The sequence below is a fragment of the Suillus discolor genome (assembly GCF_016758755.1).
Source record: "Suillus discolor strain FC423 chromosome Unknown F5147scaffold_2, whole genome shotgun sequence".
In the NCBI taxonomy this organism is placed as follows: Eukaryota; Fungi; Basidiomycota; class Agaricomycetes; order Boletales; family Suillaceae; genus Suillus; species Suillus discolor.
In genome coordinates this window covers 213,476-235,254 of record NW_024541249.1, presented here as the reverse complement: position 1 = coordinate 235,254, position 21,779 = coordinate 213,476, and the positions used below count along the sequence as shown (strand labels likewise).

The 21,779-nt window shown below is 48.1% G+C and overlaps 8 protein-coding genes across 8 annotated transcripts; 4 read left to right on the top strand and 4 right to left on the bottom strand.

Annotated features, from left to right (window-relative positions):
* Positions 1–2,406: 2,406 nt before the first annotated feature.
* On the bottom strand, positions 2,407–3,452 carry F5147DRAFT_647486 (uncharacterized protein; the record flags this gene model as incomplete). Its single annotated transcript, XM_041433209.1, has 4 exons — positions 2,407–2,439; positions 2,490–2,898; positions 3,005–3,222; positions 3,273–3,452. 4 exons carry the CDS (start codon positions 3,450–3,452, stop codon positions 2,407–2,409), a joined length of 840 nt encoding a protein of 279 aa, XP_041299373.1.
* A 936-nt stretch (positions 3,453–4,388) lies between these two features.
* F5147DRAFT_767033 (uncharacterized protein) lies at positions 4,389–4,927 on the bottom strand (the record flags this gene model as incomplete). Its single annotated transcript, XM_041440832.1, has 2 exons — positions 4,389–4,778; positions 4,829–4,927. The coding sequence occupies 2 exons, from the start codon at positions 4,925–4,927 to the stop codon at positions 4,389–4,391; spliced, it is 489 nt and encodes a 162-aa protein (XP_041299372.1).
* A 5,462-nt stretch (positions 4,928–10,389) lies between these two features.
* On the top strand, positions 10,390–11,172 carry F5147DRAFT_767031 (uncharacterized protein; the record flags this gene model as incomplete). Its single annotated transcript, XM_041440831.1, has 1 exon — positions 10,390–11,172. The coding sequence occupies one exon, from the start codon at positions 10,390–10,392 to the stop codon at positions 11,170–11,172; it is 783 nt and encodes a 260-aa protein (XP_041299371.1).
* Positions 11,173–12,368: 1,196 nt separating this feature from the next.
* F5147DRAFT_767030 (uncharacterized protein) lies at positions 12,369–13,633 on the top strand (the record flags this gene model as incomplete). The annotated part of the gene is made up of 3 exons (XM_041440830.1): positions 12,369–12,747; positions 12,793–12,941; positions 12,995–13,633. The coding sequence occupies 3 exons, from the start codon at positions 12,369–12,371 to the stop codon at positions 13,631–13,633; spliced, it is 1,167 nt and encodes a 388-aa protein (XP_041299370.1).
* Positions 13,634–14,369: 736 nt separating this feature from the next.
* Positions 14,370–16,297, top strand: F5147DRAFT_625078 (cation efflux family-domain-containing protein). Its single transcript, XM_041432665.1, has 5 exons — positions 14,370–14,696; positions 14,762–14,982; positions 15,032–15,160; positions 15,215–15,724; positions 15,779–16,297. The coding sequence occupies exons 1-5, from the start codon at positions 14,479–14,481 to the stop codon at positions 16,183–16,185; spliced, it is 1,485 nt and encodes a 494-aa protein (XP_041299369.1). The 5' UTR covers positions 14,370–14,478; the 3' UTR covers positions 16,186–16,297.
* A 56-nt stretch (positions 16,298–16,353) lies between these two features.
* F5147DRAFT_564023 (sister chromatid cohesion protein Dcc1) lies at positions 16,354–17,717 on the top strand (the record flags this gene model as incomplete). Its single annotated transcript, XM_041430705.1, has 6 exons — positions 16,354–16,475; positions 16,528–16,780; positions 16,834–16,939; positions 16,997–17,256; positions 17,308–17,400; positions 17,451–17,717. 6 exons carry the CDS (start codon positions 16,354–16,356, stop codon positions 17,715–17,717), a joined length of 1,101 nt encoding a protein of 366 aa, XP_041299368.1.
* On the bottom strand, positions 17,673–19,547 carry F5147DRAFT_116193 (uncharacterized protein). The gene is made up of 8 exons (XM_041428092.1): positions 19,339–19,547; positions 19,235–19,282; positions 19,007–19,179; positions 18,937–18,943; positions 18,762–18,881; positions 18,626–18,706; positions 18,218–18,577; positions 17,673–18,154 (listed from the first exon to the last, which is right to left on the bottom strand). The coding sequence occupies exons 1-8, from the start codon at positions 19,484–19,486 to the stop codon at positions 17,826–17,828; spliced, it is 1,266 nt and encodes a 421-aa protein (XP_041299367.1). The 5' UTR covers positions 19,487–19,547; the 3' UTR covers positions 17,673–17,825.
* A 67-nt stretch (positions 19,548–19,614) lies between these two features.
* On the bottom strand, positions 19,615–21,764 carry F5147DRAFT_601741 (uncharacterized protein). Its single transcript, XM_041432238.1, has 6 exons — positions 21,442–21,764; positions 21,246–21,378; positions 21,099–21,193; positions 20,609–21,051; positions 20,365–20,556; positions 19,615–20,305 (listed from the first exon to the last, which is right to left on the bottom strand). The coding sequence occupies exons 1-6, from the start codon at positions 21,646–21,648 to the stop codon at positions 19,762–19,764; spliced, it is 1,614 nt and encodes a 537-aa protein (XP_041299366.1). The 5' UTR covers positions 21,649–21,764; the 3' UTR covers positions 19,615–19,761.
* Between the last annotated feature and the right edge of the window lie 15 nt (positions 21,765–21,779).

Below are 21,779 nucleotides of genomic sequence, written 5' to 3'. Positions count from 1 at the left end.
GAGGACATCCTCCAGCCAGCCGAGAAGGAACTACAGCTTCGGATAACTCGTCTGCAGACTCCAAAGATGTAGCATCAGAGTTATCACTGAATAAGGGGCCATGCTGTCAATCACATAAGTTAGATATCTATCGAACGCAGCAAGTAATGTCTTCCCCACTTCAAGTTCACTCTCGCTATAATCTCTTCCAGAAACCCATTCATCAGGAATGCTGAGATACACATTCCATCACCTGTGATGTTGGCCAGCATCCAAACCCCACTGCTGGTTGCCTGCAGGTCCTGCTTCTTCGGAATCCTTGATATGGACAGTGTGACAGTTGGTTTGACGCAGCATGAATGAAGTTTGACGTGCATGTGACGCGACACTGACGAGGTTTGATGCGGCACAACTTGTTTGATGCTGCACTGATAGTAGGCCTTGACACGGCATAGAGTGTGGATGTTGATATTAAGACTGCGAAGATGTTTGGGAGAACTTGTCGTGGTGTGAATGGTGCTTGACCCAGCCTAAACGAGGCTTCTGACATGTTGGGGCTTGATGTGGTGGTGCAGACTCAGAGTGTTATGCTGACCGTCGGTCGGCGTGTGTGAACTAGGATAGGTCTTCTCAGCGATGACTCAAGTGAGTCTACTGAAGCTGAGGGTGGTTCTCGGCTTGACGGAACATCAAGGGTTCCTCCGGTGATCTCAGTAAGACGGTGCTCGTTGAGATACAGGGCTAGCGGATACGTGCTAAGTCATAAGGGGGTGACTTAGAAGTGCGGTTTTATACAAGGAAGCTGGTAAGGCTTAGTTGAACAAGTTCTGGGATGAACCTAGTAGATTAAAGTAAAGTCTAAGTACAATAATCTGTCTACTTATATGTGCTACATATGAGTATTCTAGCTCAGTCTGTAATCAATAGTATATCTAGGATCTATGATAACAAGACATGAGGTCAGATAAGATACATGAGGCTTAACCTCTGATCAAGCATGCAGCGCCAAGTGCGACTGCGCGTAGGTACAGGAAGCGCCAAGAGCGCTCCGGATCTTCATGAAGCGACATGCGGTATGCATGTGCTGATCTAGGGTGACCATGAGGCGTACAGCCTCCATGGATCAGGTACAAGGCCTTCTAGGCCAGGGGCGGGGTCATAGCGCCAGGGGCGAGGTCATAGCGGTCCAGACCGCTGTCTTTCTAGGTGCGGGCGGCGCACCGCCGTGTGGGGAGTCTAGCAGAGTGGGGGCTGGCGTAGGCAGAGCTGGGGCTCCTGTAGGTGTTACGGATGCCTGTAACACAGAGTATAGAGAGTGGATCGAACTTGACAGGGTGAGGTCGAGGCTTGACAAAGTGAGACACCACTTGACACTGCGTCTGAAAACCAACATAGATGAATGAATTAGAGGTAATACAACAATACAGGACTGACGCGCAAGATGCATACTAGTAGTGTGAACACAGAGGACAAGTACTGTAAATTTGGTGAGAAGTGAATACAGCACTATAGAGCCTGTATGCAGGCAGACACCCATATGTTGATCATTAACGAGGATTTAAAGTGTTTGGAATAACATATGAAGTTGTTTTGAACATGATCTGTATGCTAGAATTTGTTACAGTGCCGCATCACAAGTGCGTCATGACCAAGGCAGGCACGGCAAGGACCGCGTCAATTGCCTCGACCACAACTTGCTGGACTCGCCATGGGTTCTTCAATGATGTAAGTCTTCATGTCGCAGCAGATTCAATGCACCTCTGACCAGTTCAACAGACATTCCCCACCTTGACACAACAACCGCACCGCTACCATCACATCCCATGACAAAGAACACGATCAACTTTTTTTCACACCCTCTGTCCTCCAGAGCCATAGTATCCAACCACCCACACAGGACTCCCGTGCTGAACGTCTGCATACTGTGAGGGAAATATGTTAGGTTTCTAACCTTTTGAATCCATCTACCATTGACTTGGATGATATTTCCATATAGCGTAGCGCTGATGCCATCAGCGGGAAAGGGCATTTGGCACAGCCGCCACGTCCTCATCGCCAGCAAGCCCATATTATCACTGCCAGGGTCTCGAATGCTGCTGGTGCCTCACGCAGTAGCGTGCTACCAGCGGAGACATTCAATATCACAAGAGTCACCTTTCAGGCTCCAAGCACCAGTGCACTGGCTGCAACTGGCAGTCCTCTCCCCCTGCCATGCGCTAAACAAGCTCCCAGTGGATATACAATGCTTCAGGATTCTCGCCAAGTGCTTCACGCATCTCGCAAGCACTCGACATACGCTTCTCATTCTCACTGGGCCATTAAAATTCCTCTTTCTTTATATGTGTTTCTGTTCAATTGCATCCTCGACATTAACAATCTACTCCCACTACATGTAGAACTTATGTATTGCCCTGAATAGAGCACACTTCAAACCCCTTCCCAAATCTTAATGACCTTGACCTGTAGGTTTAAAATCAGATCAGGCTTCCTTGAGACAGGGAAGAGCTTACAAAGCAATCATGGACATGGAACATGTAAATTCTGTCTTCATCAATCGATGAGAACAACAGCTCATCTGTAGAACTGGATATCTTACTCAACACAACCTCAACATAAGGCAGGGACATCGTTAAAGACTGTCCATCCAGGTCTATCGTAGATGGCTCTATCACCAACCGTCCTAGGCCCTGCCCATACTTGATAGCTAATGGGCTAAAGTCCATCACACGCAAACTGTACTCCAAGAAATCATTACCGTCTGTTGCGTCAATTGCATGTTCCACCTTCAAGACTCGACTCCCAGTAGCAGAATCAACAACGTCTGGACAGTGCTGGAAAATACGAGTATTCAACGGGCCCCAATGTTTCCAAGGTATCGCCGTTGACCCCCCTTTAATGAAGTTGGGCTCGAAGAAAATCCTGGTAGAAATGACAAAATGGAGGGAAGGTGACATGTTCAGGGATATGATTTAATGAGTAGGATCTGATTTCCACATTTTTTGTTGCATCCCTGGCTGCGGCCTACTTTGTGCACCATCGTCCTTTGAGTTGTCGGAGAGGAAATGTGTACCACGTACAGGTACAGGCAACAAGAAGCATGTGAGCAATTGTCCACGCCTGAGACATATCCTCGATGGAATAGACCTTCAAATTGATGCCGACAATCATAAGCAATCTACTAGTTCTGAGGAAATAATGATCGATCGAGATTTGACTTCCAGATGTAGCGTCGCTGAGGACACTCTAAATAATCCATCAGTCATTGAGTCTTTCAATCGACAAGGCTTGCTCACATTTGACGTCGTCAAGTGCTGCCAGTCCCAAATCTGCAACCACCACAGGATCCTGTCTGGATCATTGAGTCTCAGGGAGTGTGAGAGAGCCATAAGCCTCCCCAGACTCCGAATCCTCCAACCCTCAGATTTTGGGAGAATGTTCTGAGGTCCATGCAGCTCTGGTAACATAAACAGCATAGGTCCAGCAGCTTGGGGGTGAGCGCCATTTCCATCCAAAGGTAAATGTCGATATAGACATCCAGCCCATCAGGAATGTGGTATGCAGCAGCGAGCAGATTTTGTGTCGGGTCCATGAGAATATCATTTAGCTGTGCATTGGGAACTGAGGACAGTGTATTTGAATGCCATACACAGTCAAACACTCGCTGTGAGGGCTTTTGTAGTATTGGAAAGATCTTGGAGATGGTTGGACCCCGTAAATAGTTATGATGCAGGGTTGGGTCGTCCATGAGGCAGAAATGCCCATTTGACATGAATGTAAGTTTCATAATGTGTTACGCACTCAAATAGATCTGTTAGGTGGAGCCCTAAGAGGGGCGTCGTCCGCTAACGTTCGTGACGTAACCGGAAGGATCTGGTATAGCAAGTGAGACTGGCGACGACGAGTCGGCAGTGATCACAGTACGTGCGTGTCACGTGACTTCTAAGACGGATGTCTTTGAAGTCGCTCAAGGTAAGGACAGTCTTGTCCGAACGATGAGGTCGATCGAGGTAGACTTAGTCGCGATGAGCAACTAAGAAAAGATACTAGAGACTGAAGCCAAAGGGGCATTCAGAGGGAAGTATGTTCCAGGGAAGATTGAGTAGATTCAAGTTAGAGAATCTAGTACAGGGTGACCGACTACTTATACTAAGTGGAGAGGGTTCAGGGCAAGGCTACCGCACAGTAGGTAAGGGTAGAGGGGAAACGAGAATGGTATAAGTGCGTTGGCAACAGAGCCGGATTAGTGATGGGTGGTCGAATGTGGAATGAGACAGAGAAACGTTGGAACGAACCAACTGTAAGAATACAATGTGCGGGAATCCTCAGTCAGAAGGAACAGAAAGAGGAAGGCCACATTGGTGGCACGAGTCAGACCGAGTCATAGGTGCGGGACCACATTGGTGGTCGAATCAGAGGAGGAACGTGCGTGCACGTGCATAGAGGCGGGTGAGGCGAGGGTCGGGAACGGTCCCGAGGATCCGGTCAACGGAAAGTCGGTAAAGGAGGACGAGCCGGTAGATGGTGAGGGCGAGGATGAAGGGAAAATGATAGGGGGGCCACGTGACCGATGTTACTTGTAACATAATGTACTTGTTTGAGACATCAATGTGTTCGACAGGTTGAGTGTTCAACTGGAACCATGCATGAGCTTTGTCCCTCAGGAGTTGTAGACACTCTGAGATAGTAGGAGTGTGGCTATCGAGAGGGAGATCAACAGGAAGTAGTTGTTGACCACTGAGTTCAACAATATATTGGAGCTCAGAAGATGACAGGTACGTCTGGCGAAGGTCTCTACATACCTGCAAGACAACTGTCAGTACATAGGGGTATCAGCAAATAAAGTACTCACGGATGTACATTGAAGGATATCTTGGTAAGGAAGGAAGGACAGAATGTAAACATGGAGATCAGCAAGGAACAGAAACTCAGGCTTCATACCCTGGTTCATGATAGTGAGTTGAGAGGGCTTATAATTGAATGTCACGCGATGTCATTTTGAATGCTCTATAAGGTGTTTGAAACACTGCATTGAGGCCAATGTAAGCCAACTTGAGTTCTGGTTGATCACCATGACGACAAAATGCTGGAAACCACCACAGTCTCATCCCTTGTTGACATTGACCAGCTTCTCTGTGATAGAATCACCTCTGCTGGTGTCCCAGTTCCTTTCCATATCCACAAGTACCCCGGCTCAATACGCCTCTGTGATGCATTAGCTGCCCTCACACTTCCGGATAGCCGCCACATCACTAAAAACCACTAAGCATGATATGACAGTATTCACCTTATAAGTTGGGCGATGTCTGATTTCCCCTTATATGCCTATGTCGTGGTGTGTATAGCACCGGCTTAGATTTGTGATGTGTTACTTATCTTGTCTTTTGCCTTTTGTTTTGATGAATCGAATGTAAACCCATATCGACCGCTAATCTAGTGTTCCAAGTTCTACATTGCGCATCTACGACACGGGTCACATGATTGCGTGTTGATCTGTTTCTTCATCTAGCTTCTTGCTGATAAACCATTATAACCCCATGTTAGATTCCAAGCCAGTGTTCTAGCATCTACAACTTGAACAATACTGGACCTAGGCGAAAAAAGGGAACAGCCCGAACCCAACCTCGAGCTTATTGCCAAGTATATCAACACAGGCAGGCCGTCGCCGTCATCCTTCTCGTCCCTCAGGCCTCAACAACAACAACACGGCACGCCGGCACCAGCAAGCCCCGCCGAACGAAGACTTCCTCCCCTCCCTGTCATTCAACAAACAATGCAAGACTTCTCTGTCTCCTGTGTTGGACTCAAGCCCACTCTCGACACTCGTTCTCATGATTCTCGCTCATTCACGTTCTCACTTGTCATCATCTGCATGGTGCGTTTTTAAGCAATTTTTATTTATTTTACATATTACTTGATGTCTTCCTGCTTGTCTCGTCCATCTCCTCTCTCTCGTTCTCGTTCTCCTCCTTGTCTTCTTCCCTTCTGCTCTTGTCCATTGTCTGTATTCGTCTGAGCCACATCAGCAGTCGCTGATGTGTGCTGGGCGTTTGCGCATGGTGTTTGTGGCATTGGGAACGGCATGGTGGAGCTCAGGCATTGATTTAGCATGCGGGCTGCGGCTTGCATGGGCCCAAGCCAGGCCGGGAACATCACTTATGTACGAGAGTCCAGGACTTCGTATCAGTGTGACTTTGCTTCAAAGTGAACTGATATGGTCTGAGTTGTTAGTCATTAGTCCTGAACCGACGTCCAAAGTGGATAGTTTCAGTTCTCCGTTAGTCTTTGTTGTCTACCACTGACACCGAAGCTCACAGCCTTACCCGGCTCCGACCCTGCTCCATCCCTCTTTTCCTATTTCGAAACACTCTGACTACCGGATCTCAAGATGAATGAGGTACAACTCCATTGGCAGAGGTCAAGACCTCAGTCACCGCTCGGCAAGCATATATTCTGGTCATTCATAAGTAAGGATCCGACTCTGACTTTATTTATAACCCCCACTATCGCATACTCCGCCTCTAGTCACTCATTAACACTACTTCCTTCAAGTTTCTCGAGTCTCCGTCCAGGGAGTCGTGCCATATGGTATGGTTCGGCAACAAGCATTGTGGTCTATGTTTCTGTCTAAGGAACGCTGGTCTTCAACAATATGGCCAAAGTCGATCCCACATTCAAACTCGATCCTACATTCAAACTTGGTCCCATGGCCAACCTTTATTCCAAGGCCACAAACTGGATTCTATGGCCAGACTCGATCCCATCACATTCTATAGTACTGCGGCCTGCCAAATTCGATCTTATACCACCGAGCCCGATCCTATAACGCTGTACTTTATTCGAGTCCGTGATGCCTGGTGCGAATCCCCGCTTATGGACCACTATGTCTTGCTTTCATTGGACTTCAAGACGCTCACAATATCTGTCGTGGTTACCCGCTGTCTGTTATTGTCAAATTCTTGCAGGTGGTGTTGACAATGAGATTGGGGTAGAGCACGTGTATTGTACCAAGCATTTTTGTATAACTCGCATACCATCTGTTACAGTAACATGGCATGAGTCCCCTGCCACCAGAACAGCCCTCTGCCACCGCACAGCTATAGACGATACCGGAGTCTCACCAGCTCTATGACGATAGATGATGATAGACGATAAGCGGCAACTGCCGGCTTAGATAAGCGGTCTGGACCGCATATGACGATACATGACGACATAGGTCTAGAAGACCTATTTATGTTATCAAGATAGAAGACAAGCCTCGTGTTGCCTCATGTACTGATAGAAGGGTACCGCATGGACCCTATCTACGATAGAAGCCCGCCTCATGGACGCTATCTCTGACACATGTAGATAAGCAGATTAGAACCCAGCTTTAGGCTGAGCTTAGATACGACGAGTAGCCTTATATAAGGTCGAAGATTAAAGTAGACGTTCCTTACTTTAATCTTACTAGGTTTACCCTTGAACTCCTTGTCCCGCTAAAGCTACCTGCTCGACATCGACTCGTACCTTCAGTGACGCCTCTCACTGTCTGTAAACCCTGCTATCATCTCAGCGTAACCCCTCGTTAACCACCACGAGCTACGTTCGAGTATGCAACCTTTGCTTGTCTGTAAAGGCCGACGACTCTCAGCACTCGGTACCACTGTCGTGGTTGTCGCTGTTTAGATCATCCTAGTCGCACACGACCGTGTGTCGTAACAAAAGATTAAAGTTCAACTCGCACGTCACCCATCTGTGATGCCAGATCCCTGATCGTACCTATCTTCAATGCTACCGAAGATCTGTAGAAGAAACCCCGAAACGTACCGGCCTGACCAGTCGCAAGAATATAAGAACCGCTGTCACAGTAGAAGACTTCCTGCTCGGAACACTACGAAGATCGAAGATAACCATCTCCAATATGGCAACTTCCCGAAACACCCTGGCTGCTTCCCACCTTACGGGAAAAGAAACTCGTATCTACCTGAACGAGAAAAGATGCTTTGTATGCCACATCATTGGCCACAAAGCCGCGGGCTGCCCACAATGGCCCAGAACCCCGCGGAGAAAGATGATCGAAGAAGACCTCCGGTTGAACTCTATCAAAGAGACCGGAGTTAAGAAGAACGAACTACGGGTGAATGCCACCCTGATGACCAGAACGAGAAACACCTCCATCGCGACATCTATGGTCATCGACTCAGGGGCATGCCAGTCCTTTGTAAACAAGGACTTCTGCACGCAGCACAGAATCTCGTCGCACCAGCTAGAAAAGCCATTCACGCTCTCTAACGCTGACGGATCCAGCTTCGGAAAGAAGCCGATTGAGAGGTATTGCACCCTCTCCTTCCAGATAGACGAATGGGTATGCACCGAACGGTTCTACCTCGCCGAGCTTACTCCGAAAGAGAAGCTCATGCTTGGACAACCCTGGCTTATCAGCCACAACCCCGCCATCAACTGGACGAATGGCACGGTGACTCTTAAGAGCACCGTAGATTCCCGAAAGAAAGAAAAGGAGATTGACTCCGACCGGAAGAAGAACGGCAAGACGCCCCTCTTCCAGAAAGAAGAAAAGAAGGGCGCACAGAAGAAAAGGAAAAGGTCTGTTTCCCCAACCACTCCTCGCGCCTTCTCTGGTAGCCTCGCTTCTATGAGCTTGGCACCAACGACCAAGATTGTACCGGTTCTTGAGGAACCGCACGGAAACCCACCATCCGTGAAACTCCCTACTCCCGCACCACGATCAACGACGATCGTAAAGAAAGACTTGCTGCCTCGTATTGACCTCGGAGCACGACGATTTGAGCAGAAGAGACCGGCCACTGATCCGGAGACAACTCAGAAGAAGGTCGTAAGACCTGCGGTAATCACGGACTATATCATCCCTGATACACACGCGAAGAAGATCGGACCGGCTGTTCAGCCGATGAAAGAAGAGACTCCTGAACCTTATCGGTTCTCGGCGGAGCCTGCATCAGTCCTCGGAAAAGGACGTGCAGTTATGACAGAAGAACCGCCTATCTCGAAGGCACCCAGACTGGCCCCTGAACCAGAGAAAACTCAGACGACCCCCAGATTTGAATTTTCCGGAGAACCGATCTCCGTTCTCGGAAAAGGAAGAGCCGTGTCGACGGCAGAACCACCTGAAGCCAAGAAACTCAGGTTTTACGAAAGTCTGGCTGATGATACCGACACAGCCGATGAAAATCCCATCCCGAATTCCCTGAACCTCTCCATGTCTTCTGCGGAGATCCCCGCTGATAACATCGATGCAATGATGCAACACCGGGAACCCGCACCTGAACCATCTTCCGACTCAGACTTCGACATGTTCATAGAACGTGTTCGTATTGTAAACGAGGCCCACCGCCTGAAGGCTCTGAAAGAAAATGACCCTGACGAATTCGCTCGTCTTGTAAAGAAGGAAGAAGAAGAAGTCGGACTGCAATTTGTCCGCTTTACAGATATGGAATCTGAAGATGATCGAAGCGAAGAAGCAATAACGCTCGCTTCCGAACCTCGGGCGCTCTACGCGCCACACCCTGCTTCCAATCCCATTGAAAATATATGGTTGGATTTAGAAGAACCATCGACGCACAACTGGCGCATGGTTGATGACGAAGGAAACGACATCGAATACGAAGGCCCTGACGACGGCCTCGATTTTTAGACTGAAGATTAGTCATGGTAGACTAAATGGCTTATTGAGAGGGTAAAATCCCTGATTTATTCTCGTTTCATGCACGACACCCCCCCACCACGAATACCATTTCCCGACTACTTCTGATATGAACACTTGATGACGACTTCGACGACAGCCCAGCAAGGCTTTAAACTGCACGCGAGCCCGGCATGGCTTTAAACTGCACCGATCTCCGCAAAGAGAATAAACTATGCCCGTCCAGCATGACGATTAAACTGCACGATCCTCCGGAACGAGGCTAAACTATCACGAGGCGAACTCCTTATCCACAGAATCCTCTAGAACGACTTCAACTCTGATAAACAAAAGATGAGAAGACGATCCTCCGGAATGAGGTAAAACTATCATGAGGCGAACCTTTCGGAAACTCCTGCAAGCCTGCAAGATCCTCTAGATCCGCCGACCGAATCAACAAAAGATAAACGGAACGCGCCCTTACCATTATGGCAATGATTACCACCCTCTGATGAAGACAAACCTTGATCCTGATTATAAACAAAGGATTAACGAAGATCGTACCTATCACGGCACCTCCCCTCTGATAGTGAAGAACCACCCCTCATGTCCCGATAACGAGAAGATCTTAGCCTCATGGCTAGATAGATAACGATAGAAGAACTCAACAAAAGATAAGTCTCGAATCAAGCGGAGCTTGGAAACGACATGGAGCAACCATATAAGCCTCCCGTGAATGTTTACATTCCCCAGAACCTCCCAACATCATGATGACCTCTATTGAAGAAGAAACTATCCGCATTGCACTTAAGGACTCCGACTACGGACGAATCCTAAAGACGATTGAGAACAATGCATTCAGCGAAACCGCTATTCTCACCCCCATGTACTCCCAAGTGATCGACGACATCCTTGGCGAGCAAGACGCCAGACTCGGTGCAGGGACATCCCTTGCTGTCTGCATTATCCGTACCACGAAGCTGCTGGAAGACGTAGCCAATCGTGATGACCTCGATGAAGGCACGAAGAAACTTGCTGTGCTTCATTTACAGAAAAGGATTCGCGTACTCACGCTTCACCTCCTTCCGCTCGACTTCCCAGACATCGCGAACCAAGCTGTCAGAACAGTTGAGGCAAGGCCTCATGTTGAAGAAAGATCCAGACCAGTGCGCCCGCTGAGACGAAAGGCGGCCACTATAGATCGTACCCGTACCACGCTCTGCAAGCGTTGCGGAGGATTCGGACACACATTTAGAAAGTGTCCAGATTACGTTTGTTGCATCTGCGATGAACTAGGACTTGACCATCTGTCGGTCCACTGCCCTCAACTCAATGGACGCATCGTACTCCAAGAGTTTAGAGATGAAGAGAAGTTTTACGAAGCTCTCTTAGATTGGGAGCATAACCACAAAGTGCTCGCGGACCTCACGCTCAGATACCCACCACCGCCTTCGCCCGAACCAGAAACTCCCCCAGTACCAGCCGTCTCCACGCCCTCGATACCTCCGGCGATGGAAGCTGACGAAGAACACAGGATTGATCAAAGTCGGTGACTTTGACACTAGTAGAGGGGTAATGTTACAGTAACATGGCATGAGTCCCCTGCCAGCAGACAGCCCTCTGCCACCGCACGGCTATAGATGATAACGGAGTCTCACCAGCTCTGTGACGACAGATGACGACGACGACAATAGATGATGATAGACGATAAGCGGCAACTGCCGGCTTAGATAAGCGGTCTGGACCGCATATGACGATACATGACGACATAGGTCTAGAAGACCTATTTATGTTATCAAGATAGAAGGCAAGCCTCGTGTTGCCTCATGTACTGATAGAAGGGTACCGCATGGACCCTATCTACGATAGAAGCCCGCCTCATGGACGCTATCTCTGACTCATGTAGATAAGCAGATTAGAACCCAGCTTTAGGCTGAGCTTAGATACGATGAGTAGCCTTATATAAGGTCGAAGATTAAAGTAGACGTTCCTTACTTTAATCTTACTAGGTTTACCCTTGAACTCCTTGTCCCGCTAAAGCTACCTGCTCGACATCGACTCGTACCTTCAGTGACGCCTCTCACTGTCTGTAAACCCTGCTATCATCTCAGCGTAACCCCTCATTAACCACCACGAGCTACGTTCGAGTACGCAACCTTTGCTTGTCTGTAAAGGCCGATGACTCTCAGCACTCGGTACCACTGTCGTGGTTGTCGCTGTTTAGATCATCCTAGTCGCACACGACCGTGTGTCGTAACACCATCCAACTTATGATTTTCTGGCCAATCAAGTATAAAACCCATAATATCATAATACCAGTATTTGAAGCAATTGTCTGTATGATGGTACAGATGGCAAGAATTTATATTTTTGTTACTTATTGGACAGGAGAGCCACTGTGCTAGAAATTCTACATGAGAAACACTTCGTTGAACATGTTTCATCACTTCAAAACAGTACTAGTATTTGTCACTACACGATTCATGACAATCATTGGTCATAGGGGATAGCGTTCTAAACACTTATATGCCTATATATCTCGCACTGTCATATTTTAGCCGAATATGGTTATTATCTACATGATAATGTGTATATAATGGTTTGTGGGGAACGGTGGGATTTAGTGATGCACCTGGGCCTTGATCCCACTATTCACATGTGTCATGCTGCGTGTAATGGCACTCATGACAATCTTGCAGATGGGGCGATAGGCTGGGTGCAAGACAACAAGCACAACGTCTATTCAATCATGGCTCTGCTGTGGAAGAGTCATGGATTTTTCTGCAAAGGCACGATCTGCTATCGGGTTAGAAACAAGGAAGGAGTAGAGTACGCTCTGAAAGATTGTTGGGTGGAGGAGTCGAAAAAAATGCACGAACCAACCGTCCTGAGGATGCTCAAGGGTATTCCTAACGTCGTCGAACTTATTGACAACTGGGATGTCTATTACGAGGGGCAGCCTGATTGTACATCGCGTATTTGCAAGGAATATAACCAGGATCAACGAGACGACACCACATTCTGCAATAGATTGCACCAGCATCTTCTCTTGAGCCCTTGCGGAGAGCCTCTCTCTCAATTCAACTCTAGAATGGAGCTGATCACGGCTTTTCGTCAATTTGTAATCAGTGAGTCATATCACATGCGCAGAACATAAACACGCTCATTTTTAGCTCACCGTGCAATGATTGAGAGACGAGTCCTACATGGTGACCTCAGTCCCAACAATTTTGTTATCTATAAAGGTACTGGCTACTTCATCGACCTCGACCATGCTGCAATTTTGGCAGTGAATACGACCAGCACTTATTCACCTGGTACTGTAAGTTTTTTTTCCGAAATTTGCCGTGCGTGCTGTCAATTTTATTGTTACAGGGTACTATGCCATACATTTCCATCTGTATTCTCCAGAGCATGATGAACATGACCTTCTTGGACACCAACACCAACCTGGGCGACATTGATCCGGGCAAGGACGTCGCCCCGGCCAATGATGTTCAACGGCTGATTGAACACAAGCCCTCTGATGACCTGGAGTCATTGTTTTATATATTTTTTGAGTTTGTTACGAAGTATGGGGGGCCGCGCGGTGAATTGTCACCATCGTGGACTCGAGACTCGCTGCCATGGGCGAGCGCCTATGAGGCCTTGGGCAAGACCGATCTCAGAGGGCTTCTCGGCACCTGCTGTTTCGTGAAAGTGGGGGTCGTCCTGGACCCAACTTTTATGGTGAAGATGACCTCGGATTACTTCGCAGCGTTTAGGCCTCTCGTCCAACAATGGCAGACTTTGGTGTGCCTCGCGAACAAGCCCGACGAGAGAGAGAGAGTAGAGACCACTCACGAGAAGGTTCTCGAGATTTTGACCGCGTTTATCAACACCTATGTTGAAATCGCACCCACTACTAACCCCTCAGCAGGGTCCGCTTCCATAGGTCATCCTCCAATTCCCGAGGCAGGACCTTCGAAACTTCCACTGCGTCGTTCCACCCGGAATCTCAAGAAGTCTCGCTGAAAATATTTTTATCTGCCGTGTCCCTTGGCCGATTGCATCTTAGAGCACCATATGGTGCTTATGTACCTCTACCGCCATCGCGTTGAAGTCGCAAATATTCATCTATTAACGGCCAACCTCAACGTAGGGCGCATTCATATAGACAACATGAAATGAGCGATTCAGATGCAGAAGGAGCCAAGGACAGCACTGATAGCACTGCTGCGGACGATATGGGACGAGATCATGCTACCTATTGTCAATGTTTGTACTCGGTAGCAGATGCGGAGATTTCCCTGGGGCAGGTGGCGATCGTGATCATTTTCTTATGCTTGTGAGTCCGTGGTAATACTATTCGAGTCCAGCATGCGATGACGGTACCGATGGATTGGTCTAGAGTAGTCAGCAGGGGGGGAAAAGGTTAGACCCGTTTTCTACATATTTTGAACTGTGATCTATAGTGCTGTGAAAGATCAAACCTATCAATACAATTCCAAGGACCCGATATAAGGGGTATTGGTCTGAGTAACCATGAGTTGGCAATATGACGATCTTGGTTTGGTGCAGATGCGGCGACAAGAAAGAGACAATTTCTTTTATCAGTATAACAACAATTGAGTCGAGTTGCATGTGTGGAAGGTACTTGACGATACTTCTAGAGAGTACCTTCTCAACCGCCGACTAGCATGGTTAATTTTAGTTCTAAACTCCGTCTGCCAATCCGGTCGAACATATATCAAACCTACATCGCGAGGAAGTCACACTGTCACTGTCAAGGCTGTAGTGTTTCTGACTATGCCTGGTCCACATCCTTATGTGTATCATTAGACCATATCTCTATCGTCTCATTTGTGACAAGCCCAGCCATGAAGGCTGCAGCGAACCTTGAGCGCTGCTTGATCAGGGCTGTTCACACCGCGGTGGGCTCGACTCGGATAACGGGGTCCTTGGCATCATTTCCATTCATTTTGCCTGTTGTCTCCCGGTATTTATTTCCAAGGGGGTCTTCGCAAAGTAGAGTATATCATTCGGACCTACAACGTCGTTATAGGGTCCCTAGTCTCGTGCTTTCAGATAGTGTCAGGTGAGTGGAGACTAAGCAAGGCACATCCAGAGTCCCGGACCTGAGGAGTACTGACGTGTTGCCAGGTCATTTACGTATCCGCCTACAACGTGCCTTGGAATGGCAATCCGACGAGTAAACTCGACGCAGCGAGGTTCACAGCGTGAAGAAATGACGCAGGAAGGCGTAAATCGTCACAATGACGCCCATGACAAACATTCGCATTCGATCTTTCACTCACACTCGCACGATGAACACGACCACGGACATGATGCAGAGCAGATAGTACAGGCGCTTCAAACTGCTGGTAAGCTGTGATCCCCTGCTTAGTCGAAGCCCAGCTAATAATTCATTAGGTGACAGAGGGAGCCGAATAACGATTATAGGGCTATTTGCCAACGTGGCTTTGACTGGCGCTAAAGGTTTCGCGGGCTGGTATATGCATTCTGCCTCATTGCTGGCAGATGCCGGTCACTCCATGAGTGGTCCGTGATTCCAACCAATAGCTTGGCTCTTTGCACTAACATGATTGTTTCTAGATCTGCTTGGTGACGTTGTTGTCCTGTTTTGCTGGAAACTATCAAGGAAGCCACCTTCAGCACGTTATCCATACGGATTCGCCAAATTTGAGACTCTCGGGACAACTACCGTGTCACTGTTGCTCATCGGAGGAGCACTAGCCATCGGCTTCCATTCGTATCACCTCCTCGTGGAAGCACTGGCGACAACTGTCTCCACCATCCCACCCGGCCCGCTTCATAACCTGCTCCAACAAGTTACGTCTATTGCTTATAATGTTCCTGCCATAGGCCACTCGCATGGTCATACTGGCATCCTCGACCCTAATGCAGCCTGGTTCGCCGCAGTCAGCGTCGTAGCAAAGGAGTGGTTGTATCGAGTAACCAAGAAGGTTGCCGACGAAGAACATAGCCCAGTGCTTTATGCAAATGCTGTTCATCATCGCAGTGACGCATATTCGAGTTTTGTTGCCCTTTTCGCAATTATAGGATCATGGCTATTCCCTGCATTACCCTTGGATCCTATAGGGGGTGAGTAATTTTTTACCAGGTCCTTTTTTCTACACTGCTTATCACCTTCACCAGGGCTCATCGTTTCTTTTGTCATCCTCAAGCAAGGTTTAGACCTATTTGGAGGCGCGTTCACTGAGCTTACAGATGCTGGCATCTCGGTGAACTCGCAACGAAAGCTTGCACACGCATTGGACCCTCTTCTCTCCTCTACCACCTCATCATCATCACCGCCATCCTCTGTCATCGGCAACGGTTTCCATGACACTGCTGAATTGCTTGCCGTCCGACATCTCCGAGCTAAGCGTGCAGGCTCCATGATGTATGTGGACCTTACAGCTGATGTGCCGAGCAATATGTCAGTCTTGGCTACATCAAGACTGGAAGTAAAGATCTCGCAGACGTTGAAGGAGGCGCGGAAGGAAATCTCAGAAGTCCGCGTGAAATTCCACCCTGTTGACACGCACGCTCCTCAGAGCTGATCGCATTTATGTGAATGGACGTATCGTCGATATGTTCTGTGTTTTCCACACACTATATAGTTGTTTTTCAGTTATTTTGTGATCTGTGCGTGACCGTTGCAACACGTGCGAGTGTGACAAGCGCGTTAAGGTCTCCCGATGACACCCAAGTTTAAGACCCGTACCACAATGAGTGAACTGGATCTTAGATTGTCTACAGCTACTGCTCAGGACACAGGTTCTTTTAGGCTTTTGGAGCTTCTTCCAGAGCTGTGCCAAATAATTGAATCTGCTTCTGAGAAAACTGCTAGGTGGATTTTCCTCTCGACCGTCAACTATCTGATTTGAGATTGTAACACCCAGCCTCTTTATCAAAGGGCACCCGACTGAGGACGCAGTACTATGTACATTAGAAAAGACATATGCTGTCCGTTCTGTCGTGCTGTCTAATACCATGCTGGTTGTGACACCCTCCAGATCGGATCCAGATGGGACCGTGCACATCCGAGACCAATTGCATGAAATCTTGGAGCTGGTGCCTGTGGTACCAAAGTTGCATAAGCTTTCCATCCTGCTGAGGGACATGGAATATGATGAAGGAGATGAGGACAAGCAGGTGGGCCAGCATGCAGTGTGTACGGGGCATATCATCTCATCCATGTTCACAAGGCAACCATGCCAAAATATAGCTACGAGCAGGCTCGTAGCGAAATACAAGCCAGCGAAGCTGAGTTCGCCCGCGGTCTGAAACAGAGACGCATCCTCGTCCTTGAAGGTAAGAGCAAGACCCCCTGTGATGGCTGTTCGAGTCGTTATATTAATATTATTTTAGGACAGCTACGGCCTATAGCCCCAGCGCATCTTAGCACTATTCTCGAACTGCTGTTAAACTACTTGATATCACTGTCCCTCTCACACCAAGCTGCTCCGATCGAGGAGCTGGTGTCTGTACTTGCTGATGAACATGAAATACCCCGCGCAGTATCGAAGCAGGTTATCTCCTGGTTCGGGGATGTAAGAGAAGGCCTCTGGAAAATGGATGTAGATGCGGTGATTCGAGAGCTTGGAGTAGGAATTCTCCGCCATCATAGGGTTTGTTTTTTCTTTGCTGGCTCTGCTTGCCGATACTGACGCCAGACTTAGCATAACCCTATCTCTGAGAACGAATTCCTCAAGAAATGGAAAAACGTAGTAGGGGACACTTTCGAGTCTTCTGTGAAGCTATCCCTTCTTTCGGTGCGTTGCTATGCTAACTCTTGGCTGAACTACAATGACATGATTTGTAGGGAGACTACCTTCGAAATCTGTCCTCAATCGGAGAGGAAGCGACACTGACCTACTTTCCATCTTCTGCATTACCAGTTGACCCAGCTGCGAGATTCGTTGAGCTATTTCTGACTCGCCAACGATGGAGACATGAGGAGATCGAACATTTCTTACTTGACATTGCCGTTAACTCCAAGGAAAGAGACAAACTACTGCTCAAACATGCCAGAGCTCTGACTGATACTGAGGGGGTATGGTACACTGCGAGAGTAAGTTACAACAACTGAAATCAACAATAGCCTATATCTACAGGAGGCATGTATACGATCATGGTATTTACTATAAGCCTCTGCAGTTAATATCCCTGTCGTATAGTTCACAACACCACGAGACAATCACTTCTTGCCCGATGTGCGCGTTTTTGCCTTCGAACCTAGACTCTTGATTGGCGAAGGGTGATAGTCATCGTCGGCATCCGAACCTTTCCTCTTCCGCTTCGTGCCCGTGGAAGTGGACGCAATCGCCAGCATTGGAGCGCTCGCGTCCAACACTCTCAACCCAGATTGACCAGTTATGCTATCAACGAAACTCCACAAGGCTTTTCCTACAACACCATTGTTCCGAACGTCGCGGAATTGTTCTCGTATGCGTAAACGCATATGTAGGACGGCATTCGCTTTTTCTTCACTTGTGTGGTCCCCCCGAAGAAGGAAAAGGATGACGCCTGTGGGGCATACGCAGAGCATATGCTAAGCAAATTATTCACTTCTAAAGATATGATACATACCGACGAATACAAATTCGACAGGCGCAACGCGCTTGTCGACTTCGGTGAAAGCGGCGTTAAGTTCAGAATCTGTCGCGATGTGCCAAAACTCCGACAGTACATCGTTGATCAGTGCCATGAACTTCGTTGGTGGTTTATCCACCCGCTTCAGCCATTTTTCTAGTTTTTGGGCTGTGGGAAGCAGGTGGTCTGGGAGGCCATCACAGCAATAGATTAGCTGTGCAATGCATTGGAAGTCTCTTCCGCGTGTAGTGTCCCACTCGAGGACACTGGCTAGTCCCTTATTGTCCACATTCACATGACGCAGTTCGAGGTCCGCGATCCAGTCAGCCCATGGCGACGAAATCGCCTGAAGTTTCTCTGGATACGTCCGTCAGTATAAATTGTGTCATTAAAGAAGTACAGCACCTGCAGCAGTCAATTGCACACCGAGCTGCACCCGCTGGAAGATTTCGCGCTCGATTTCAGGAGTCAAGTGATGATACTCGACTACAGGGAAACAAAGGTAAGTAGCTCAGAAGGGTGATGCAGTCAAAACACGAACCGCAAGTAATTCTGGTTTCTGCAAACCGTCGTTTCCACTCTTCTGGTATTTCTAGGCGTGTATTCTTCTGCTTCGCCGAACGAACGAACCAATAGCTCTTCTTTGTATGCACGTCTCGATCTTTGTAGTTAAATGAACAACATGAAGACCAAGTATCGTCAAATATCACACTCACGAGGTATCTGTTAACGCTCACGTAGCATAAGATACCAGTAAACGTCGCGTGACTACAAGGGAGCACTCACCAGACCGTCAAGAAACTTTTGTATTGACGTGAGCCTTTGTTTTCCATCCACGCAAATACGAACGGGCTCCCCATCATCATCTTTGGCCACGGCAAATATCACAGGGGGGATGTAGAAGTTTCGAAAGATGGAGTCGATGAGACCAATTTGCTTTGTCTCTGACCAAACAACGTCTGCGTGCAGTTATTGTTCAATATACGTCAAGTGCGTAGGGTTCTGGTAACTCGCCTCGTTGATAAATGGGGTTCAGGTCAATAAAGCCTTCGTGTATATATCCTGAAGTTGACAGTATGTAAGAGAATACGCCACGAGTTGTGTGTTAACCGACGCACTGTGTAACTCCTGTGCAGAGTAGCTCATTGCGGACGGCGGTGTTAATGCATCTCTGACTTTGAATACGTTAGGGTCCTCGTCGTCTGACTGATAATCGTCGTCAAGTTCGTCGAGTTCTTTTTCTTGTGTTGAGTTTAACTCGACCATGGTGTTTGAGAAAGAAGATGACAAAGTCAGCCTAACTAATAATACTAACAATTCATTGAGCGAATAGTATACATATGCACGGGTTTGTGATTCAACCATTTAGACCCGATCAACGGAACCAATCTTGCGAAGTTCGCGAAGCAAATGTATTAGACGCGTGCGAATGCAGTGTTCCGGTAAATAGTAAATGTATCTACTGTGAAGCAATTATGAACATATTGCATATATGTGCAGTCCAACGTCGGGGTATGAAGTTGTATCATGAACAGTATCCATCATTTCCACTGCCCAAACTCCTCGTCGTCATCATCGAGGAATGGATCCTGCGGATTCTGAGCCAGTGTCGTATCTGAGGAAATCGAGTGACTGTGTTCGTGTGATTGTTCGAAGTTCACTTCCTCACCTCGCATCAGCATGGATCCTTCTCCAGTGACACGTGTCGTGTTTCCAGCTACGTGCACACCTCTTGGCGTATGTCCTTTGCCAACTTGGTCATCCTCATCCTCGCTAATATCTCCCACTTGCCATAGTACTGCCCGATCCTCCTCACCTTCTTCTGTTTTTCTCAAAGCTTGCTCTTCGTCATCGTCATCGTCGTCTTCATCTATACGATTGACCTTTGAAGAGGACCGAGCAGCCTTGCGAGATGACAAGCCAGACAGCGCAGTGGCAGCAGGCGCACGAGTCGATCGTTCGGGCTTTTTATGTGTTAGGAGGACCACGCCGGAGATTAGGATCATTATTGAGGCGAAGATCAGGAAGAGTATCCATGGCTTGTAGGCGTCAACTGCGTTGTTGAACACCAACGAGTCCAGAAAACTGGGTCATAGATAAGAATAGGTGTAATTGAAACAGGAAAACAGGAAGAATGAACATACCCAGTTGCAGTGTAAACGCCGTAGAAAACTGGGACAACGAGAGTGGAGTCATAAGCCTTAAGTCCACGGTTTAGACAGATGATCTGAAGTACAGCCGTGATTACGAGTAGAATGATTGTGAATATGGGAGCTAGATGGCCAAATTGGTTTCCGGGGTTCTCGTGCGAGAGGCTTCCTGTGAGTAGCTTCACGCTGATTCCGAGTCAGAAAAAGCAAAACTGGGAAAGAGACAAAGGGAACCCACGTGGCTTTGGCGAAAACCAGACACCCTCCAGCAAGTCCACCCCCACAGCACGCCCAACCAATTCCAAGCACCCACGCGACTTGCGTATCATCCTGAGGCGCAGTCCAGGTTTCTAACTTTTCCTTTACCCATAACATCCATGCATTCCAGTTGTTCCTGACTTTTCCAAGGTAAGTAGTGCTTGACTCGTGCGACCTCCGTGTGCTCATGCCCGCAAAAGGTTCCGAGTCCAAGTCTGACCGTGCAGCGAGAACATCATCCAGGGAATTTGTGAAAATGAGGACGAGAATGAGGGCGATGGACATGCAAAAAAAGAATCCAAGCCAACCACCACGCCGCCATAAAGCCGTGAGATGGTTGACATCCGTTTCCGTCGACAGACCACTGTTGACACCTCCAAAGGCAACGATACCGATTACGCCGAGTACCACGATCAGCGTACCCTGAGTCTGGTTAGCGAAGCGTGCAAATAGAGCGAGGAGGAGCTCACATAGATGTCTGTTTGTGTGACTGGGGTCCCAATTAGAAATCTAGCGAATAGAAAATTAAAGATGAGAGATGTAGATCCGAGAGGGGCAACATATTCTGAGGAGCTAATTGTCAGAGAGGGATGATATGAGAGAACAAGTCAACGTGCCTGCCCTCATATAATCCAAGGCAAGCGTGCTTCCTATGAGCTGGGATAGAATATATAAAACGATGCCTAGAAGCCATAGCGGTCGTAGCCAGTCTCGCCTGCGGGCTGACTTTGGAATGGTGCTCGTCCGCACCTGTAAATTGGGCGTATCAAAACATAATCATTGATTGAGTTGTGACACGTCGTAGAAACTCACATGATCCAACTTTGTGATATTTAGACCAGCAGCATTCAGAATAGATGCAAGTAGAATGATCGCTAGTCCAATTATGAACGCTACCACCGGACTGGCATGATGAGCAGAAACCAGGTCAGTTGCGGATGGCTCTGCTGTGGCCTGAGCGATAGTACTGGTGAGAGTGGGAACTGAGGTCGTCAGTGAAGCTGCTGCTGACTGTGACATCAAGCGCTGGAAATTAAGGCAAGCACACCGTTGCTGCGGTCGTCGTAGAGTTCGTTAAAATTGTAGTTCTTGTATATAGCTAAGTATTGGAATTTGGCTGACAGTCAACTGAGCGCCCCAGTGACGTACAA